This window comes from Rhinoderma darwinii, chromosome 4 (assembly GCF_050947455.1).
Source record: "Rhinoderma darwinii isolate aRhiDar2 chromosome 4, aRhiDar2.hap1, whole genome shotgun sequence".
NCBI lineage: Eukaryota > Metazoa > Chordata > Amphibia > Anura > Rhinodermatidae > Rhinoderma > Rhinoderma darwinii.
Window position 1 is genome coordinate 11,351,310 of NC_134690.1, and position 23,683 is coordinate 11,374,992.

General features: G+C 43.5%; 1 protein-coding gene across 1 annotated transcript in view; it reads right to left on the bottom strand.

Moving 5' to 3' along the window:
* Positions 1-14,692: 14,692 nt before the first annotated feature.
* SCARA5 (scavenger receptor class A member 5) overlaps positions 14,693-23,683 on the bottom strand; it is a 386,619-nt gene continuing 377,628 nt past the window's right edge. The window contains exon 9 of the mRNA XM_075860822.1: positions 14,693-15,897. Coding sequence (XP_075716937.1) covers positions 15,761-15,897 — 137 coding nt within the window. The 3' untranslated portion in view covers positions 14,693-15,760. The remainder of the gene's footprint in view (positions 15,898-23,683) is intronic.

Below are 23,683 nucleotides of genomic sequence, written 5' to 3' on the forward strand. Positions count from 1 at the left end.
GTTTGTATCATTTTGTAATGGTGTTTTGCTTTGTAGAGCGTGAGCCTCGGTTACATTGTAGTGATGTTCTTGGACGTTGCATGTTCTGTGGTTTTTGTGCCTTTTTCTACGTCCCGGCCACATGTTTTCCATTTGTCGAGCTTCGTTGATGGCTGTATAAACAGATGAACAGAAATATATACAAAACAAACGGAATATTTTAAAATCCAATTTAGATCTGGGTTGACTCTATTAATCACGCTCTGAAATAAAGCAGGTTTGTCAGGGGAGGTCAGCGATTAACTTGCGGTTCAATTACACATTTTGCTTGTATTTTTCGGCTGTAAAATGCGTCAGGATGAAATATCTTGGGCGGATCTAGGCTTTGGGCTGTTTTTCTAGAATTTAAAAGGTTATTCCCAGAATAAAAATAATATCCCACCCTTTATTGTCTTTATTTTTCTTGAGAAGTCTTCATCGGGGGGGGGGGTGGACACCTTAAGAGTCTGCGATCTTACAGATGCTCTGATAACACTGAACGAGAGGGTCACGTGGCACCCACAGCAGCACAAAGAGCCAATCAAGTGGTTAAAAATACCTTGCATGTATGTCCCTCCCCTCTGTGAGCCCTCTTAGCCAATCAGCAGAGCCAACAGGGGTCACATGTAGAAGATGGAGAAACGGACAATACATCATCTAGATACCAATAAAGACATGGAGTCGTCACTTTATAAAATTAGAGGGGTATTTAAGCATTTTGGCAGAGCTGCAGGATATGTCATATGGTTCAAGTTCTACAACTTTCTAATATACTTTGTGTTTTAATTCCTCACCACTTTCAAGATATTTGCTTGCTGTCAGTGAATCAGAACACTTTTGCTTATAATTGGAGGCAGCAATCCTGTAGATAGATATTCCTGCTTGGATACAATTGTAGACTAGGCAATGCTCTGTGAGCTCAATAGACTGATACATTGTAGCAAACTTCCAGAGATTTGTGCTCCTGCTGTTGTGTTTAGCTCACAGAGCATTGTCTAGACTGGATATGATTGTACCCACTTCTCAGCGGAGAGCAGGACTAGATATGTACTGGTTTGCAGCCTCTGAATGTCAGCAAATGTTCTCATTCACTGACAGCAAACAGAGATCTTGAAAACAGTGAGGAAGTATATTAGAAAGTTTTAGAACTATATTTCTACAGAGATTAGGCTTTATTTACACCACACTGGAAAGCCCCTTTAAGTTAAGTAGATGGCGTCAATATGACAAGAGCAGGTGGATTTCCACCTCGTATTGGCGCTGGTCAAATCCAAGGCTCAGAGTCCTGTTCAAGGTCAGGGGCACTTGGTTCAGTTACACTATGAAGTTTGTGTCACGAAGGGTTCGTGGACCCACTGGGCCGTACCGTCTTGGCGGTATGGCAACTGGCCAACAGGACGCAGGTCAAAATCTATAGTTCGTATAGGGTACCTGTGGCAGCTCGGATTGTAGCGAGGCAGGCTAGGCAGGAACTTGGCAGCAGGTGGACGTCAGGTGTGGAGAGGCAGGTCAGGCGTGGAATACAGCACGGCTACAGCAAGCACAACACTAGATTCAGGATACAGGAACAGGAAACCACTGGGAGCAGGAAACACTAGGGGGCCATTTGCAAGTACTCACAGGTCAAAGGTCAGGAACGAGGTCTGGTGCGCGCGCTGCCCCTTTAAGAGCGGGCACGAGCGTGCGCGCGCACCTTACGGGATACGCAATTGGTGAGTAGACGCGAGCGCTGGCTTCTCCTGAGGAGGAGGCTGGGGCAAGCGCTTGCCGACTCGTGGCTGCAGCTGTCAGGGGAGGAACGGAGCTGACAGCCTGCAGCCACGGACATGACAGTATGGTAGCAAAATAGTAGAACAGGAATGTTCCGGGATAGGTGAGTCTATATTCAAGTACAGAAGGTGATTTTGTTTTAAAGGGTTATGCTAAATGGAATATGCTAAATCTGCCCTGGTTACCTGTAATTGTTACTATTCTCTTCTAGATCTGCCCCGTTCACCTATAAGTGCCATTATTATCTACTAAGGGAAGTGGAGGAAAAGTTGCAGCTTTCGGGACACGGCGCCTGACAGGTAAGTACTCAAACGATGTATATATTTCAGTATTTTTATTGCAAATAACACAACGCGTTTCAGATCTGCCCTAGTCACCTGTAAGTATTATTATCTGCTAATTTTCCCCCAGTCACCTGTAAGTGTTATTATTATCTACTAGATCTGTCCCGGTCACCTGTATGTGCTATTATTATCTGCTAGATCTGTCCCGGCCACCTATATGTGCTATTATTATCTGCTAGATCAGTCCTGGTCACCTTTAAATGTTTTTATTATCTACTAGATCTGCCCTGGTCACCTGTAAGTGTTATTATCTGCTAGATCTGCCCTGGTCAAATGAAAGTGCTATTATTATCTGCTAGATCTGCCCTGGTCACCTGTATGTGTTATTAATTTCTGCTAGATCTTCCCCGGTCACGTGTAAGGGTTTTTATCCGCAAGATCTGCCCTGGTCATTTGTAAGTGTTATTATTATCTGCTAGATCTGTCCCGGTCACCTGTAAGTGCTATTATTATCTACTAGAACTGCCCCAATCACATTCAAGTGCTATAATTATCTGCTTGATCTGTCCCAGTCACCTGTATGTTTTACTATTATCTGCTAGATCTGCTCCGGTAACCTGTAAGTGTTAATAAATTCTAGATCTTCCCTGTCATCAGTAAGTGTTATTATTATCTGCTAGATCTGCCCCGGTCACCTGTAAGTGCTATTATTATCTACTAGATCTGCCCCAATCACATTCAAGTGCTATAATTATCTGCTAGATCTGTCCCAGTCACCTGTATGTTTTATTATTATCTACTAGATCTGCTCCGGTAACCTGTAAGTGTTAATAAATTCTAGATCTTCCCTGGCATCTGTAAGTGTTATTATTATCTGCTAGATCTGCCCCAGTCACCTGTAAGTGTTATTATTATCTGCTAGATCTGCCCAGGTCACCTGTAAGTGCTATTATTATCTGTTAGATCTGCCCCGGTCACCTGTAAGTGTTAATAAATGCTAGATCTGCCCCGTCACCTGTAAGTGTTGTTATTATTATCTGCTAGATCTGCCCCGTCACCTGTAATTGTTATTAATATCTGCTCGATATGCCCTGGTCATCTGTAAGTATTATTATTATCTACTAGATCTGCCTTGGTCACCTGTGTCATTATTATCTGCTAGATCTGCCACGGTCACCTGTAAGTGCTATTAGTATCTGCTAGATCTGCCCAGGTCACCTGTTAGTGTTATTATTATCTGTTAGATCTGCCCCGGTCACCTGTAAGTGTTAATAAATGCTAGATCTGCCCCGTCACATGTAAGTGTTATTATTATCTGCTAGATCTGCCCCATCACCGGTAAGTGTTATTAATATCTTCTCGATATGCCCTGGTCACCTGCAAGTGTTGTTATTATTATCTACTAGATCTGCCTTGGTCACCTGTTATTATTATCTACTAGATCTGTCCAGGTCACCTGTATGTGCTATTATTATCATCGCTAGATCTGTCCCGGTCACCTGTATGTGCTATTATTATCTGCTAGATCGGTCCTGGTCACCTGTAAGTGTTATTATTATCTACTAGATCTTCCCTGGTCACCTGTAAGTGTTACTATTAGCTGCTATATATGCGCTGGTCACCTGTGTTATTATTATCTGCACTGGTCACCTGTAAGTGCTATTATTATTTGCTAGATCTGCCCTGGTCGCCTGTAATTGTTATTAATTTCTACTTGATTACTAGATCTGCCCCGGTCACATGTAAGGGTTGTTATCTGCTAGATCTGCCCCGGTCACCTGTAAGTGTTATTTTCTGCTAGATCTGCCCTAGTCACCTGTAAGTGTTATTATCTGCTAAGTCTGCCCCAGTCACCTGTAAGTGTTATTATTATCTACTAGATCTGTCCCGGTCACCTGTATGTGCTATTATTATCTACTAGATCTGTCCCGGCCACCTATATGTGCTATTATTATCTGCTAGATCAGTCCTGGTCACCTTTAAATGTTTTTATTATCTACTAGATCTGCCCTGGTCTCCTGTAAGTGTTATTATTAGCTGCTATATATGCGCTGGTCACCTGTGTTATTATTATCTGCACTAGTCACCTGTAAGTGTCATTATCTGCTAGATCTGCCCCGGTCACCTGTAAGTGCTATTATTATTTGCTAGATCTGCCCTGGTCACCTGTAATTGTTATATATTTCTACTAGATTACTAGATCTGCCCCGGTTACATGTGAGGGATGTTATCTGCTAGATCTGCCCCGGTCACCTGTAAGTGTTATTTTCTGCTACATCTGCCCTAGTCACCTGTAAGTGTTATTATCTTCTAATTCTGCCCCAGTCACCTGTAAGTGTTATTATTATCTACTAGATCTGTCCCGGCCACCTATATGTGCTATTATTATCTGCTAGATCAGTCCTGGTCACCTTTAAATGTTTTTATTATCTACTAGATCTGCCCTGGTCACCTGTAAGTGTTATTATTAGCTGCTAGATCTGCCTTGGTCACCTGTAAGTGTTATTATCTGCTAGATCTGCCCCGGTCAAATGAAAGTGCTATTATTATCTGCTAGATCTGCCCTGGTCACCTGTATGTGTTATTAATTTCTGCTAGATCTTCTCCGGTCACGTGTAAGGGTTTTTATCTGCAAGATCTGCCCTGGTCATTTGTAAGTGTTATTATTATCTGCTAGATCTGTGCCGGTCACCTGTAAGTGCTATTATTATCTACTAGATCTGCCCCAATCACATTTAAGTGCTATAATTATCTGCTAGATCTGTCCCAGTCACCTGTAAGTGTTATTATTATCTGCTAGATCTGCCCAGGTCACCTGTAAGTGTTATTATTATCTGTTAGATCTGCCCCGGTCACCTGTAAGTGTTAATAAATGCTAGATCTGCCATGGTCATCTGTAAGTGTTATTACTATCTTATCGATATTTCCCCCGGTCACCTGTATTGTTATTATCTGCTAGATCTGCCCTGGTCAACTGTACGTGTAATTATTATCTGCTAGATCTGCCCTGGTTAACTGTTATTGCTATTAGTGTGAAGTTAAAGTTTCTAGGAGAAACAACAGCTCAGCCATGAAGCGGTAGACCATGTAACTCACAGAGTGATGCCGCTAAGTATTGAAGTGCGTCGTATCACTAACTACAGAGATCCACACAGCCTGGAAGTGACGTCATCACCAGAACTGCACAGCTTCATGAAATGGGTTTCCATGGTTGCTGCACACAAGATCCCAATGCACAATGCCAGGTGTCTGCTGGAGTGGTATAAAGCACGCCATTACTGGACTCTGAAGCAGCGTGTTCTCTGCAATGATGAATCACGGTTCACTATCTGGCAGTCTGATGGAGGAATATGGGTTTGGCATATGCCAGGAGAACGCTTCCTACTGGAATGCATAGTGCCTACTGTAACATCTGGTGGAGAAGGGATAATGGTCTGGGGCTTTTTTTTTTTCAGTGCAGGGTAATGGTAATACTACAGCATGCAAAGATATTTTGCACAATTGTAGCTTCCAAATTTGTGGTAACAGTTTGGGGTGTGGCCCTTTCTTGCTGCATCATGACTGCGCCCCAGTGTACAAACGGAGAGCTCCATAAAGACTTAGGTTGAGGAGTTTGTTGTGAAGGAACTTGAATGTCTACATAGCGCCCTGACCTTAACCAATCCAAAGCACTTGAGATTATTTTGAACGCAGATTATGAGCCAGACCTTCTCATCCAACAGCAGAGCCTGACCTCACAATTGTGCACACATTCCCACAGACACCCCAAAATCTTGTGGAAACCAATCCCAAAAGAGCGGAGGCTGTTATTGCCACAAAAGGGGCCATACTCCATATTAACGCCCATGTTTTTGGAATGGGATGTCCAACAAGCACATATAGGTGTGACGGTCAGGTGTCCACATACTTTGGCCATAAAGTGTACATCAAGAAGGAACAGGAGCGAGAAAATGTGGGAGGGGGTTGTATTTTTTTTATTGGGACAGCTGTAAAAATCAAAACACTAGAACTTTTTGAATTTCTTTAAAAATATACCAGCAGAACCATGATGATATCACATAAAGCACACCATAATGATATCACATAAATGACACCATGATGATATCACATAAAGGACACCATGAGGATATCACATAAAGGACACCATGATGATATCACATAAAGGACACAATGATGATATCACATAAAGGACACAATGATGATATCACATAAAGGACACCATGATGATCTCACATAAAGGACACCATGATGATATCACATAAAGGACACCATGATGATATCACATAAAGGACACCATGATGATATCACATAAAGGACACCATGATGATATCACATAAAGGACACCATGATGATCTCACATAAAGGACACCATGATGATATCACATAAAGGACACCATGATGATATCACATAAAGGACACCATGATGATATCACATAAAGGACACCATGATGATATCACATAAAGGACACCATGATGATATCACATAAAGGACACCATGATGATCTCACATAAAGGACATCATGATGATATCACATAAAGGACACCATGATGATATCACATAAATGACACCATGATGATATCACATAAAGGACACCATGATGATATCACATAAAGGACACCATGATGATATCACATAAAGGACACCATGATGATATCACATAAAGGACACCATGATGATATCACATAAAGGACACCATGATGATCTCACATAAAGGACATCATGATGATATCACATAAAGGACACCATGATGATATCACATAAATGACACCATGATGATATCACATAAAGGACACCATGATGATAGCACATAAAGCACACCATGATGATATCACATAAAGGACACCATGATGATCTCACATAAAGGACACCATGATGATATCACATAAAGGACACCATGATGATATCACATAAATGACACCATGATGATATCACATAAAGGACACCATGATGATATCACATAAAGCACACCATGATGATATCACATAAAGGACACCATGATGATATCACATAAAGGACACCATGATGATCTCACATAAAGGACACCATGATGATATCACATAAAGGACACCATGATGATCTCACATAAAGGACACCATGATGATATCACATAAAGGACACCATGATGATATCACATAAAGGACACCATGATGATATCACATAAAGCACACCATGATGATATCACATAAAGGACACCATGATGATATCACATAAAGGACACCATGATGATAGCACATAAAGCACACCATGATGATATCACATAAAGGACACCATGATGATCTCACATAAAGGACACCATGATGATATCACATTAAGGACACCATGATGATATCACATAAATGACACCATGATGATATCACATAAAGGACACCATGATGATATCACATAAAGCACACCATGATGATATCACATAAAGGACACCATGATGATATCACATAAAGAACACCATCATGATATCACATAAAGGACACCATGATGATATCACATAAAGAACACCATGATGATATCACATAAAGGACACCATGATGATATCACATAAAGGACACCATGATGATATCACATAAAGGACACCATGATGATATCACATAAAGGACACCATGATGATATCACATAAAGGACACCATGATGATATCACATAAAGGACACCATGATGATATCACATAAAGGACACCATGATGATCTCACATAAAGGACATCATGATGATATCACATAAAGGACACCATGATGATATCACATAAATGACACCATGATGATATCACATAAAGGACACCATGATGATAGCACATAAAGCACACCATGATGATATCACATAAAGGACACCATGATGATCTCACATAAAGGACACCATGATGATATCACATAAAGGACACCATGATGATATCACATAAATGACACCATGATGATATCACATAAAGGACACCATGATGATATCACATAAAGCACACCATGATGATATCACATAAAGGACACCATGATGATATCACATAAAGGACACCATGATGATCTCACATAAAGGACACCATGATGATATCACATAAAGGACACCATGATGATCTCACATAAAGGACACCATGATGATATCACATAAAGGACACCATGATGATATCACATAAAGGACACCATGATGATATCACATAAAGCACACCATGATGATATCACATAAAGGACACCATGATGATATCACATAAAGCACACCATGATGATATCACATAAAGGACACCATGATGATATCACATAAAGGACACCATGATGATCTCACATAAAGGACACCATGATGATATCACATAAAGGACACCATGATGATCTCACATAAAGGACACCATGATGATATCACATAAAGGACACCATGATGATATCACATAAAGGACACCATGATGATATCACATAAAGCACACCATGATGATATCACATAAAGGACACCATGATGATATCACATAAAGGACACCATGATGATCTCACATAAAGGACACCATGATGATATCACATAAAGGACACCATGATGATATCACATAAAGAACACCATGATGATATCACATAAAGGACACCATGATGATAGCACATAAAGGACACCATGATGAGGTCGACCTTATTCACTCCAATACATTTTGCCCTCATAAACTCTTATGGGGTCTTATGATTAAACTTATAGGTAGAATTCTCAATATATCATTTCCTGATGAAATTCATATTCTCTGGACTGAAATGCAAGTGGAAAAAAAAACATAAGAAATTCCGTTCCATCATGTCCATCACAGGCCTATGAAGAAAACTTCGGTTCAGTACGTACTATACACGTTCTAAAAACTGTGACAGCAATGTGTTTATTTTGGAGGCAACTGTTTTGGGAGTTAAGAAACCCATTTAAGAATCCATTGGAGAATTATTTTTCTAAATCTATACCAACACTTCTCAGAGCCCTCACCAGCTGCTCCGCGCTGACCACAAACGTCTAGCTGTACCCAGAACATTTGGTCACGGTTGGCCAAGCCAACGAGGCATGAGACCAATTATAACATGGAGATTCAATGCAGGTACACAGACCAGTGATTACATCTTTTCCATTTCACCTAATCGTCTGAGGGGTAAAGGAACGTATTTACCTTGAAGGCCGTACACAAAAATTTGTGACTAAAACCAGCTGTTACGCAGGAGGTCCACCACCGCTCTTGTAGACCTCTCAGATGGGACTTATCCATCACTCACCTGTAAGATATATCCAGCATACTTTATTAAAGGATCCATAGATAGCTGCCTAGTGAATGTGTATAGTGTTTCCCATAAAAATATTGTAGGTAATTATAGAATTGAAAAAGAAACAAACCATTCACTTGGATGTCCCTACATTTGACCAATGTTCTCACTAAGCCTTAGTAGCTGGTGAACAGGTCAGTTAGGGACCTGGACACTGGTCCCTCTAAGCTGGGCAAACCAAAACATCATCAAATAAATACTGCCATACAGCGCCCAAAACATTAGGCCAACAGCAGCCAAATATACAGTGCCACATAAGAGCCAGATAAATCAGAGCAGTCCTGAGGCCCCTGACAAGACAAAATGTTGCCACCCTGGTGTCTGTAGAAGTGAGGGGACAATGTAAAAATGTCGGAATATCCAAGTAAATGGTCTCTTGGTTGTCTAGGGTAGTTAAGAATTTAATTGTAACAATGCTGCTGGTCTAGGGTAGAAAAGGAGTTAACAGCATCAGTCCTGGTGGTCCAGGGAAGTTAGGAGGTTAATATCTGCATCACTGGGGGTTTAGCGGAATAAAGATCTAAATATAAGCATTCCTGGTGAACTAGAGTAGAGATAAATGTAGGCAAGCAGCGGGATTAATAGCAGCATCCCTGGTGGTCCGCGGTAGTATGAGGGTAAATCTTTGCATCCCTGGTGGTCTGGGGAGTTAGAGGGATTCATATCAGCATCAGTGGTGGTCTGGGGTGGTGGAGAGATAGATGTCAGCCTCCCTGGTCGTCTAGGGAAGTAGAAGGATTAATATCAGCATCCCTGGTGGCCTGGAGTAGTGATAGGGTAAATGTCAGCATCTGTGGTTGTCCGGAGTAGTGATTGTGTAAATCTCAGCATCCCTGATGGCCTGGAGTAGTGATGGTGTAAATGTCAGCATCCCTGGTGGCCTGGAGTTGTGATGGGGTAAATGTCAGCATCCCTGGTGGCCTGGAGTAGTGATGGTGTAAATGTCAGCATCCCTGGTGGCCTGGAGTAGTGATGGTGTAAATGTCAGCATCCCTGGTTGTCTAGGGAAGTAGAGGGATTCACATCAGCATCCCTGGTGGTCTGTGGTGGCGGAGAGATAAATGGCAGCCTCCCTGGTGGTATAGGGAAGTAGAGAGATTAATATCAGCATCCCTGGTGGTCTAGGGTAGAGGAGTGGTCAATTTTAGCATCCCTGGTGGTCTGGAGTAGTGATGGTGTAAATGTCAGCATCCCTGGTGGTCTAGGGATGTAGAGGGATTCACATCAGCATCCCTGGTGGTCTGGGGTGGCGGAGAGATAAATTTCAGCCTCCCTGGTGGTATAGGGAAGAAGAGAGATTAATATCAGCATCCCTGGTGGTCTGGGGTAGTGAAGGGGTAAATGTCAGCATCCCTGGTGGTCTAGTTTAGAGGAGAAGTAAATGTCAGCATCCCTGGTGGTCTAGGGTAGAGGAGAGGTAAATGTCAGCATCCCTGGTGGTCTAGGTTAGAGGAGAGGTAAATATTTTGCATCCCTGGTGGTCTAGGGAAGTAGAGGGATTAATATCAGCATCCCTGGTGGTCTGGGGGGGTGGAGAGATAGATGTCAGCCTCCCTGCTCGTCTAGGGAAGTAGAAGGATTATTATCAGCATCCCTGGTGGTCTGGGGTAGTAAATGGGTAAATGTCAGCATCCCTGGTGGCCTGGAGTAGTGATGGGGTAAATGTCAGCATCCGTGGTGGCCCGGAGTAGTGATGGTGTAAATGTCAGCAACCCTGGGGGCCTGGAGTAGTGATAGGGTAAATGTTAGCATCTCTGGTGGCCTGGAGTAGTGATGGTGTAAATGTCAGCATCCCTGGTGGCCTGGAGTAGTGATGGGGTAAACGTCAGCATCCCTGGTGGCCTGGAGTAGTGATGGGGTAAATGTCAGCATCCCTGGTGCCCTGGAGAAGTGATGGGGTAAATGTCAGCATCCCTGGGGGTCTAGAGAAGTAGAGGGATTCACATCAGCATCCCTGGTGGTCTGGGGTGGCGGAGAGATAAATGTCAGCCTCACTGGTGGTATAGGGAAGTAGAGAGATTAATATCAGCATCCCAGGTGGTCTGGGGTAGTGAAGGGGTAAATGTCAGTCTCACTTGTGGTCCAGGGAAGTAGAGAGCTTAATATCAGCATCCCTGGTGGTCTAGGGTAGAGGAGTGGTAAATTTTAGCATCCCTGGTGGTCTGGGATAGTGAAGGGGTAAATGTCAGCATCCCTGGTGGTCTAGTTTAGAGGAGAAGTAAATGTCAGCATCCCTGGTGGTCTAGGGTAGAGGAGAGGTAAATGTCAGCATCCCTGGTGGTCTACGGTAGAGGAGAGGTAAATCTTTTGCATCCCTGGTGGTCTAGGGAAGTAGAGGGATTCATATCAGCATCACTGGTGGTCCGGGCTAGTGAAGGGGTCTCTATTTCATTACTCACCTCTCCAGTTTCCAGCATTGTCGCTGTGACAAGAAGCCGAACAGTACGGGATAGAGAGGACCGCCACTGGGATTGAACAGTCGCACAGAGAAAATAGGTATCAGCAGCACAACCAGCAACAAAACCATACGGATGCTTGACATAGACCCTGTGAGGGTTGAAACGTTGCAGGTGATCAGTGGCGGATCATCATTAGGGGGTTCGGGTGGCCACTCAGGGCGCAAGGCTCCCAGGGGGCCCATGGCCGCCCGAACCGCACGGGCCCCCTCATGCCCGGTGGCGTCGCTAGCACCGGAGGAGGCCCCAGTGCTAGCGGCAGCCACATTCACTTGTACCTGAGTCCTCAGGACTCAGATATAACTGAATATTATAGTCTGCAGGCCACGTTAGGCCTGCAGCCTATAAGGCGCCGGGAAGACTCCCTGCGCAGGCCGGCATGATGAAGTCACTGCATTACGCTGGTCTGCGCATGCGTCCCGCCCAGCGTTTGCGCATATGTCCGGCCGGGGCAGCCGTCACGGGAACAGGGCAAGGTAAGTACAATATTTTTTGTTAGAGCGGGCAGCACTGTGTTGCCCTATATACAAAGGGGGGGAGCGCTGTGTGCACTATATACAAGGCGGGAGAGGAGCGCTGTGTGCACTATATACAAGCGGGGGAGCGCTGTGTAACACTATATACAAAGGGGGAGCGCTGTGTGACACTATATACAAGGAGGGGAGTGCTGTGTGACACTATACAAGTGGGGAGTGCTGTGTGACACTATATACAAGGGGGGAAAGGAGTGCTGTGTGCACTATATACAAGCGGAGGGAGCGCTGTGTGACACTATATACAAGGGGGGAGCGCTGTGTGACACTATATACAAGGGGGAGCGCTGTGTGACACTATATACAAGGGGGGAGCGCTGTGTGACACTATATACAAGGGGGGAGCGCTGTGTGACACTATACAAGGTGGAGTGCTGTGTGACACTATACAAGGGGGGAGCGTTGCGTGACACTATATACAGGGGGAGCGCTGTGTGGCCCTATATACAAAGTGGGAGGGCTGTGTGGCCCTATATACAAAGGGGGAGGGCTGTGTAGCACTATATACAAGGGGGAGGGCGGTGTAGCACTATATACAAGGGGGGGGCTGTGTGGCGCTATCCACAGGGGGATGTGTGTAGTGCTTTCTACAGTGGGGGCTGTGTGTGGTGCTATTTAAAAGAGGGGGATGTGTGTGGCGCACTCTACAGGGGGCTGTGTGTGGCGCTATCTATAGGGGGCTGTGTGTGGTGCTATCTACAGGGGGATGTGTGTGGTGCAATCTATAGGGGGCTGTGTGACGCTACCTATAGGGGGCTTTGTGTGGCGCTATCTATAGGGAGCTTTGTGTGGCACTATTTATGGGGAGCTTTGTGTGGCGCTATCTATAGGGTGCTGTGTGTGGCGCTATCTATAGGGAGCTGTGTGTGGCGCTATTTATAGGGGTTGTGTCTTGTGCTCTCTACACTGCGGAAGGGGGGCCCAAGTTTGGGTAACAGCCCATTGCCTACGGTCTACTTAATCCGCCACCGCAGGTAATGTGTTGGTGAATAAAAGGAAACACTTTTCTAGTGGAGCGCTGCAGTTTCCTTCTCTTTATATGAACGGTCGCACAGTTCCCCCTATGATTGGGCAGATCGCTGATGAATCACTAATCTGGTCACTATTGTGGGACCCCAGGAAGTCCACGTGGAAGCAGATTTTCCCGGAGCGGGGGGAGTATTTAACATTGCACACAATCTAAGAGGGTCCGTTTTGAGATGAGTGCTATCTGCCACCTGCTAAGATCTGTTATAAGTTAGACATAAAGTAAGACCGGATCCGAGTGAAGAAGGAAACCCTGAGAAGAAGGGGTTAATTGTGTCACCACCAGACATATTTATTATAAAGGTCGGACACCTCGTACCCGATGAGGAACATCTCCTGGACCTGGAGTAGAAAATATTCGACTTTCCCAACACTAAGTCCAGTTGTTCATCTAATGTGTTTGGATCATTTCCCAGTGTGAATGCTGCTCTGAAGCTCATGTCAATGTACCATGGAAGGTTTAGACCGTCATCTTTACCGTAGTTCCTCAATTGATTTACAAGTCCTGAATAAATCACCAATAAACTCGAGTTCCTTAAAGCAAAACTCCAATTCTAGCTGAACAATCCTCCCTCACATGCTCTGCTTACCTGCAGTGAATAAAGACTAAGTGCTCCCAGTATTCCCTGACACAGTATGGTTTCTACATTGTAGCAGCTCGTGTCTGCTCTCATGACACAACGTTTCCCATGCCTGCTAATTGGCACGACTCCACCCTCTTGTGTTATTGTCCCTTCCATACAAAGGTGTCACTTGGCAGAACCTCAGTCATTGGGTTGTCCAGAGTCAAATTGAAGCATCATGAAAAACTGCTCCAAAAACGTTCCAAGAAGTGTCCTGCACTTCTTTTTCGCGGCCGTTTTTTATGTGGCCGGTTTTCAAAATGCCGCATAAAGAAACGGCCCGTCGGAACAGAATGCTGTTTTTCCCATTGATTTCAATGGGCAGATGTTTGGAGGCGTTCTGCTTCCGATTTTTCGGCCGTTTTTCCCTTACTGTGCTTCACATTCGATCGTCATTGGTGGTCTGAGGCCGCATTCAGATGCAGCGGATTGTTGCGAGTTTTATATGCAGATCCTGCAACAAAATTCAGTGCAATGCACAACCCCTTTCACATGTAGCAGAGTTGTCCGCTGTGTATTCGAGAGCACGCCTAGGATTATCGAATATTTTTGCAATCCGGCAAAATCTTACATGCGTTTAGTGTCATCGTGTTTTTTATTTTCTCTTCTCTAAAATGATATATACCCATTATTATCAGGACCTTCTATTGCATTTGGACAAAAATATTTGGAAAATATACAACACATGTCTTAGCTACAGCGGCTCGGCCCGCATAACGACAGGACACCGGGTTCATAAAAACATTTTCTTTATTACATATAATCCCATTTCACCGTATATTCCTCAGTATATAGTCTCGGTTTGGCTCAGCAACGTCTTCCCTCTGCGCGGCTTCAGAGGTCTGAGCTACGGAAGTAAAAAAAAAAAGAAGCTGTAACGTCACAATATGGCTACCCACCTTTCAACTTTTCGGGGGCCATATTGTCTTTTTTGCTATTTCGTGGTTCTCCAAAACTACATGAATTGAAAAAGACAAAAGCGCAGCATAAAAGAAACTTTCATCGGAGAAAAAAAAATGTGCAATCAATAAGTAAAGTAAATACCTGCTGAGAATTTTGTACATTTTTTATGCCTATTTGAGAATTTTGTAAAAAATTTTATGCCTATTTGAGAATTTTTTACATATTTTATGCCTATTTCAGAATTTTTTACATATTTTATGCCTATTTCAGAATTTGTTACATTTTTTTATGCCTATTTCAGAATTTAAAAAAAAAAATTTTTATGCTTATTTCAGAATTTTTTACATTTTTTTTATGCCTATTGCTCTATAGACAAGACTCTGGAGCACGTGTACCGACCTTCAAATTGTCAGGTTCCCTATGAACATGTCTTATATGTTGCATGTGACTTACGATTGGCGTTATTTTTTAAGTGGCGTACAGCCAAAGTACGACCTCCTCCTTGTAGTAAAGGAGAATCTCCTCCTCCATTCGTACCTAATTATAACTCAGTAAGTGCCACCATAATAAATCTGGAGAGGATAACCCAATGTGGCGCCGTTGGCCGGGTCATCGTACTCTCATATAATAATACAAGTGCCCCTCTGAATATTTCTTTGGCTTCGTAGTTAAACACCTGCGATACATTTTATGGAAAGCCTGAACGTCTTTGATTTCTTCTTCTTGACCCTGAGGACAATGAAGAAGCAAAGTCTCATCCAACAGTCATCAATAAAGTGGTCTCCGTGAAGCTTGGGCCACAACACACGACCTAAGATGCAGCAGCCGTAACGTTCCACGCATGGATTGGATCTAACGTCTTCGTAATCAAGGTTGCAGTGTCTTCGGCACCTCGGCTCACGGCTTCATACAGGTCACACCGGCGTCTTCAGCATGGCCACAGTTGGTCTTGCCCCAGCTGGAGAACATGCATTGTAGAAGGGACTCCTCGGTTCCTTTGCAGGCAACATCGTCCATCCAGATACGTCCAGAACCTGTAAAAACAAGGATGGATCGGTTATGGTTATTCTTCTCTGTACGGGGAAAGGGAAGACTACAGAGACTAAAAATTGTTCCTAAAAAGTTTGCCGGGATTAGTGAGGGTCGCTTTTCCGGGGTCCTCGCTGACCTCGATATTGAAGCAGGTTTTAATCTATCATGATGAAGGCCAATTGAGTAAGAAAAATTAGAAAAATTAGGTAAGCATCGATTATACCGACTAGAGGGGGTTGAGAGTGGACCCATACTATAAAGCCATTTAGGCTTAGGGCAGGGTGCACCTTTTTTCCCATTCACCCCACCCTCGAGCTCCGTGCAGAAGAAGCATCAGGATGAGCTGTAGGAACCTTGTATTCCATTCCGTTTCTAGCCTAAGGGAAACATCTACCTTATAGTATAGGACCCCTTTAAAGAATGAAATGATGGGGCTCCCGTAAAATAGAAAAACATAGCATATGGGAAGGAGAATGTTCCGAATAGTCAAAGTTGTAATATTTTCTGTGGATATGAAAGCGGGACAGTAAAGAATAAGAAAGCTGATCACGTCAGTGCTGGTGAAGACTGGCGAGATGCCTATGAACATCGAAGAATATCAACAAGAGGAACCACGACCACATCGTCAACCCACTCCAGAAATATCCAGATAGGAGCTTCATTGTTGATAATGTTAAGAAAAGAAACTGGTCCATCAAGTCCAACCGATAATCCTACAGCGTTGATCCAGAGTTAGGCAAAAACCCCTATTAAGCGAATGCCAATTGGCCCATATTACGGGAAAAACTCCTTCCCGGACCCAAATATGTAAGAATAAATCCCTGGATCAACGTCACATCTCCAGACATCTACTTATAACTTCTAATATTATATCTTTCAAGAAAGGCATCCAGGTCCCTCTTTAACTTGTTCAACAAATCAACATCACACCATCGTGTGGCTGAGAGTCTCACTGCTCTAACAGTAAAGAATCCCCGTCTATGACGATGGTGAAACCTTCTTTTCCTCTAGACGTAGAGAACACCCTCTTTCTTTTAAACTGAATAACCCCAAGTTTGATGATCTTTCTTGGTACTGCAATCCACCCATTCCCTTAACCGTCCTTCTCTGTACCTGCTTTATATCAGCTTTGCCCTTATACAGAAAATCGTACACAATATTCCAGGTGTCGTCTAGTTTTGCCTCTATACAGATAAAAAGTCACAGTACGCTCTTGTCATGTACATCTAGGCTTCTTTCGATGCATCCTGTGATTTTATTTGCCTTGGCAGCAGCTACCTGGCACTGGTTGCTAAAGTTAAGTTTACTGTCCACCAAGTCTTATTCTGTGGCAGCTTTACCCAGTGTTTTATTATTTATTGATAACTATAAAGTCTCTTTTCTCGGACCATTGCATAACCTTATGTGAAGCATTTGTTGGTCCAGTATCTAAGAACACATGATTCCTGGAGATTATTGTGTTCTTCTAAAACACATGATTTATGGAGTGTCTCACGTTCTATGTCTGAGCTGCACACGCTCCTGATTTATATCACTGTGATAGATATTTTGGGCTGAACTCTGTAGCTGGACAAGGCAGGCGGAACATGTTCTGCAGATACAATCCGTGAGGGGAAACCTCTATAAATGTCTGAGTGTTTTAAGTGGAGAAAATTTTGGAACTCTGAACACTAAAGTTTCAGATGCCAGTAGGTGGACTCTTTCATTATTTCAATATACCACAAGACGAAGGCTTTATCTCCTATAAATATGCAAAATAGCTCTCCTCCAAAAGAAAGAAAACTGTCTCGCTAGTGCCACCTGTAGGTAACTACCCTGTAATCCAATGGTAGCTACCTATAGGTGGCACTAGAGAGACAGTTTTCGTTATTCTAGAGGAGAGCTAATTTGCATACTTTTTCCCAGGGAGCATTGCCTGTCAGACTCTCTACACTAGCTGGATCTCAACAAGGAAAACCAGTACCCTCACATCTCCTGCAAATACATATTGCCATGTAGGATTAGGGCCACACCTCTAATCTACATAATCTACATAAGTACGTACCATAGAAAAAAAGCTCTGCATGGACAAACGGCAGAGGTGAATTAGGACTGAGCCCTCCTGACCTGGTATGGTGAAGGAGATGTGATGAACAAGCACCATACCATTGGCTGGAAGGGCACTTTAATTTTTACTATGAGGTTTCTTCTCCTGTGTTCACTCACATTTTATGTTCGGACACCAGGGCTTTCAATAAAAAGTTCCAAAATGTAACCCCCCCCCCCGAAAAAAAATAATAATTGAAGTATACTACACATCTATGGCAAGTATCATAACTTATGACTACAGGTTATGTAGGCTATTGGGTCATAAGGGGCTATGCTAGAAGGGTTTTTCACAGATTTATACAGCAGGCACAATATATAGGTCAACTTTTTGAAGTTGCTGGCACAAAATCAATTTAGTCAAGAGGAAGAACCTGTTATACACACACGTCTCCCCGATCCAGCCATCGCTTCCGTGCTCTAACGATGTTGGGCCTGGGGGTCTGGTTAAAGAGAAATCCGGCCTGACGCCATGGCCTGTGGAATAAGGTACTGTCTATTGAGCTAGTTTGTTGCGTTTGACCCTGACCATAGCCTGGTCTCTGGATTCTGTCTCCGTCTTGCTCCTTCGGATTTGTCATCTGGTACTTGTAGTCCGACCTCTTTGTATTGACCCCTTGCTCATCTTCTGATCACGTCTTCTTCTTGTTCGCTCTCCTGTTGACGACTCCTGTTGTTCAATTGATGACTTTGCATCTGTTTCTGCTTTAGACCTTTTTAACAGTGCATTTGCTGAATATTCTTGGGACCACTACCTGGGAATCTGACCGAGAAAGTCTATATCTCCATGCAGGGGTTAAGGGTGTAGAACGCTGCACCTTATACTCTGCGCCGGTTTAACCAGCACCAAATTGATTGCGGCTCAAGGATCCACGTTTCCGGTACAGACCTATGTGGATCGTTGATCATTACAATGTTTATTGTAGCAACTGCGTCCCACCATATGACTGGTGCATCTCCTGAACCCACCCCAGAGTGAGGAGACACTGCAGATCCGGGACATAACATACCTTGGGGTTCCTTGGGGAGGTGGTTCTGAGGGCCGCCACCATCTATACAGTCCAAGCCCACTTATAATTTCATCATAATCTTTTCGGTTATCATTGAACAGACAGGACATATTATCAATAAGGTCTAATAGAATATTTGTGAACCCCCCCCCCATAACAAATAGGCTCAAGTGGAAAATCGGGTTGTCTTCTGCTGGACCTTTGGGTCCCACTGTTGTGTCAGAGCCTGGACCCACCGGAGAATCCATTGCTACTCTAGTGGGTCAGCCAACCCGGAATTTACTTGATTTGCCCAGAGAACCTCATGAAGATCATTCATGAAATGAAACAGTTAAGAGATGACTTCATCGAGATCACCATGAACGGAATCCTTTACCACCCTGGACAGTAAATTGTATAACTACCTCATAGATCTTCAATCTGCCTCATATATCCAATAATCTGCAAGTCATCATTACAGAATTACAGTAAATACAAAACTTCTCCGGAAAATTTAAACTATGCGGTTGGCTTTAATTAGACCTCATAAATCAATCTGTCCGGTCTCTACTGTTCTATGTAATACTGACTGATTCCACGGAAAGACGTAGACCCCGGAGCACACAGGACCTCTACTCTCCTTACATTGTGAATGAGTTTAAAGACATGTCCCATGTCCCTCTACACGGTGAGTATGGTACCGGCTCGATTCGTTATCTCAGGTTCTCTTGGACAACTAGAAATCGTCACCAGGCACTGAAGAGGTTCGGGATCTTGAAAGAATACTCGTCCCAATAGTAGACAATCAGTGTAGATCCCTCCACATGGACCCAGACTGATGACATCATCCAAAAAGTTTGCAAAAAATTTACTTTAGTTGGATTGCATCTTAATTTTTTTTTAAGTGTAACAAACTTCTGACAAGTCATAGTGACATGTCAGAAGTTTTGATTTGTGGGGATCCGAGAACTGAGACCCCCACCAATCGCTAAACCGAAGCGGCAGAAGCGCTCGTGTGAGCGCTGAGCCTCTTTGTTTCTGTTCGGCTTTTTCCGGAAATCGATGTAGCGGAGTACCAGCTCAACAGAAAGTCTATGAACCCGTACTCCGATACATTGGCTTCCCGGAAAAAACCGAACAGATCTGAAGCGGCTCAGCGCTCACATGACCACTTCTGCCACTTCATTTTAGCTATTTGTGGGGGTCTCAGTGCTCGGACCCCCACCAAACAAAACTACTGACATGTCAGATATTCGTTGAACATTTCGTTACCCTATCCTATACCAGCTTCCACTCTGCTGGGTAGGCTTTTCCCAAATTTTTTGGGGTGTCTATGGAAATTTGTTCCCATTTAGCCGAAAGAGCATTTGTGATTTCCGGCACTGATGTTGGAAGAAGAAGTCTGGCTTGTAATCGCCGTTCCAATTCATCCCGGAGGTGTTGGATGTAGTTGAGGTCAGAGCTTGGTGCAGCCACTCAAGTTCCTCCACACCAAACTCCACCAACCATGTCTTTATGGAACTCGCTGTGTGCAATGGGGCACAGTCACGCTGGAACAGGAAAGAGCCGAAACCTCAACTGTTCCCACAAAGTTGGAAGCTACAATTGTAAAATTTCTTTGTATGCTGTAGCATTAATGTTACACTTAACTGGAAATAAGGGTCCAAACCCTGAAAAATAGCCTGAGACCATTATCTCTCCTCCACTAAATGTTACAGTAGTTACAATGCATTCCTAGGTAGCATTCACCAGACATCCGCCAAACCCAGATTCCTTCATCAGACTGCCAGATAGTGAGCCGTGATTGACCACTCCAGAGAACACGCTGCTCCAGAGTCCAGTAGTGGTATGCTTTACACTACTCCAGCAGCCACCTGGCATTGTGTATGGTGATCTAAGGCTTGTGTGCAGCGACCAAGGAAACACATTTCATGAAGCTCCGGACGCACAGTTCTAATGCTGATGTACCTTCCAGATGTAGTGTGGATCTCTGTAGTGTTACGGGTGACTGATAACTAAAGCTCCAGTATAAATGAGTCCTAATAATATGAATTAACTCAATCCCTAAAATTCCCTACAAGCGGAGCTTCTCTTAAAGACCAAGTTGGTTGAAAACTTGATGATCTGCTTTATGGCTTAAATCATACAGCTGCCGGGGCTTCTAGCCTTCCTGATATGGCCCACTTCCCGAAGCCACCGGTGGGCACCGCACCCATTTTGTTTACTTTTTGTGCCATCGCAGACTAGTTCTAAATTCTTTGGCCTCCTCGGAGTATGTTCCATTCCTTCAGCTCAAGAAACGCTCAATTAAAATATTTGATTGTTTTTTTGTCTGCTTTGGTTGTAGCCTTCCCCGTCTTCTGATGGGGGTTATTATGTCATTATGTGTAAGGTATACAAACACTGGCACGTATCCTGGCACATGAGGTTTGTGTTGACTGGCATCGTCTTGCATTTCAGCACCTCTCGCAGGTCTTAGAAGGGTAGAGCGAAACATGTTTGTATGTGGGATTTAATTCAGTCTTTCTTGCTGCCAGATTCTGAGACTAAACACAATTTGAAGTAATTATTCTGAAGGAACACGAGAAAGTCAACAGATCCACGGGAGCGGCCCGGCCAGACAAAATACTACTACAACCAAGCATGAATGTGAAGGACCTCACTGAATTTTTGGATGAAGATTTTGTTTTCGCTCTGAATAGGATTGCCACCTAGCCAACCGGCCAATGACCGATCTGCCCGGTGATTGATACCAGGTTGCTTGAGCACGATCGTGGCCAATCGCTTAGGAGGAACCAATTGACTGGCTTCAAATTTTCCTTACTCAAGAGATACCTTCTCACCATCCCCCTCCACCAAAAATGATCTGCAGATACTGGCTTCCCTTCCATGGAGGCAGGTTACACCACTGTTATGGTGCCCAGCATTGGGGAGACCAGGCACCCGATGGTTGACTTCTTTTTATGCAAACTTGAGTAAAGTTGGTTGTTTTCTGACAAGGCCACCTTTCTGTTTCTTCCACTATTTGCAATAGGGTTTGGTTGATGCAGGGTTCGGGGGGGGAAGTGTTGACGGCAAAACAAGAAATAAAGACATAGTTTGCCAATTTTGCATATGGAAACATCTTTGAACTTCTGCGAGGTGGGATATTCTTGTCTTGTATGCCCTGACCCTCACTCAAACAAGTGTTCAAGATTTACCTTGAAGAGCTAAGCAAGGAATTATGGAAATGCCCTTTCTCGAGTCAGACGGCCACCAAAGTGTGACACACAATGGGCAATAGCTCATACAGGGATGTGAGCTCATGGCTATTTCCACACAAGAATCAACTTTATAGTTCTAGGCAGTTTCTAGATTTTCCCATCATTTAGGAACGTCAGGCCTCTACTGATAATCTACATAAGGGGTCTCGACAAACATTTAAAAGCTGGACTTCCTTTGGCTACAACCGGCCTCTGATCCGAGATGATAATCAAATTCCATCGCTTTCAATGTATGGCCACCACTAGAGTTGATTGAATCAAATTCGTTACCAATTTCCCAAAAGTTTTGGATTTTCGTGAGACCGAATCTTTTTGGATTCCTCCCGCACAAATTGCTCAAAATGGCAGCAACACTTTTACAGATTGCAAGAAGTCAAAGAAACAGAAAAGATTACAGGACTAGGGGGCGGCCCGGCGTGCTTACCCATAATGCCTTGCAGGCCGTCCTCCCCATAGAACAGCCATTCATGAGCAGTATAGGTGTGAGACATGGATGACTCAGTGGATGACAGTCATATAAGTCATAGCCACAATAAAAAGTGAAACCAGGAAATGCTGGTGCTTTTTGGGAATACAGAGAGGAGAGAGATGATGTCAGACAGAGAGTGAGAGATAGTAAAACACAGAATACAGATAGATAGTGGATTAGTGTCAGTGAGTGTTTCATAGTGAGGAGAAAAGAATAGATAGATTTACAATAATTTGATAGAGAGAGATAGGAGTCAGTCAGTGTCAGTGTGTTAGTTAGACCGGCAGCCATTGCTGTTAGTGGTTGCTGCTGCAGCTATGCAATTCTTATATTATTTTGTGAATCACCAATCTTCATCACATCATTCACAAATCTTCTTTAATAATATTAATCCTGTTGCTGATAGAGTGACGCTGATACAGACGTCACGGACTTGAGGTCACTCATTGTTTTGCATATATCTAATTGCTAATAATAGTGCCACCGAGAATTGTCACATTGTTATTCTTCGAGCCGTTATACTTCAGTCTGTATCTAAGTGACAATTGTTTTTCAAATAAATACATTTTAATTCAAATTTAAATCCCAGTGACGCAACTCATTGCTTTTGTGTATAAACACCGGCAGGAATCTTTCCCAAAAAAGTATAATTTTTGACGGATTCAGTGAATAGCACTAGATACAGCCGCTCTGTATAGAGAATACAAAGCAGCTGAATCTCAAAGAGTTAAAAAAGGTGTAGATTGCCTTTAAAAAGCTAGAAAGGGGTTGGATACAGTCTTAGAAGACCTCAGAGTGTCATACACAACTTTTCAGGGCAGTCGGGGAACTTTCGTTTTGCGACTAAATTTTTCAGGCCAAATCTAATCTGACGGCCGATTCAACCGAATCTATACCCAAATTTACTCATCTCTTGTCACAACTAACAAGAAGTTACTGAAGCCTTTCGGGAATGGTTAGAGGGTGACCAACCCAGTGGCTT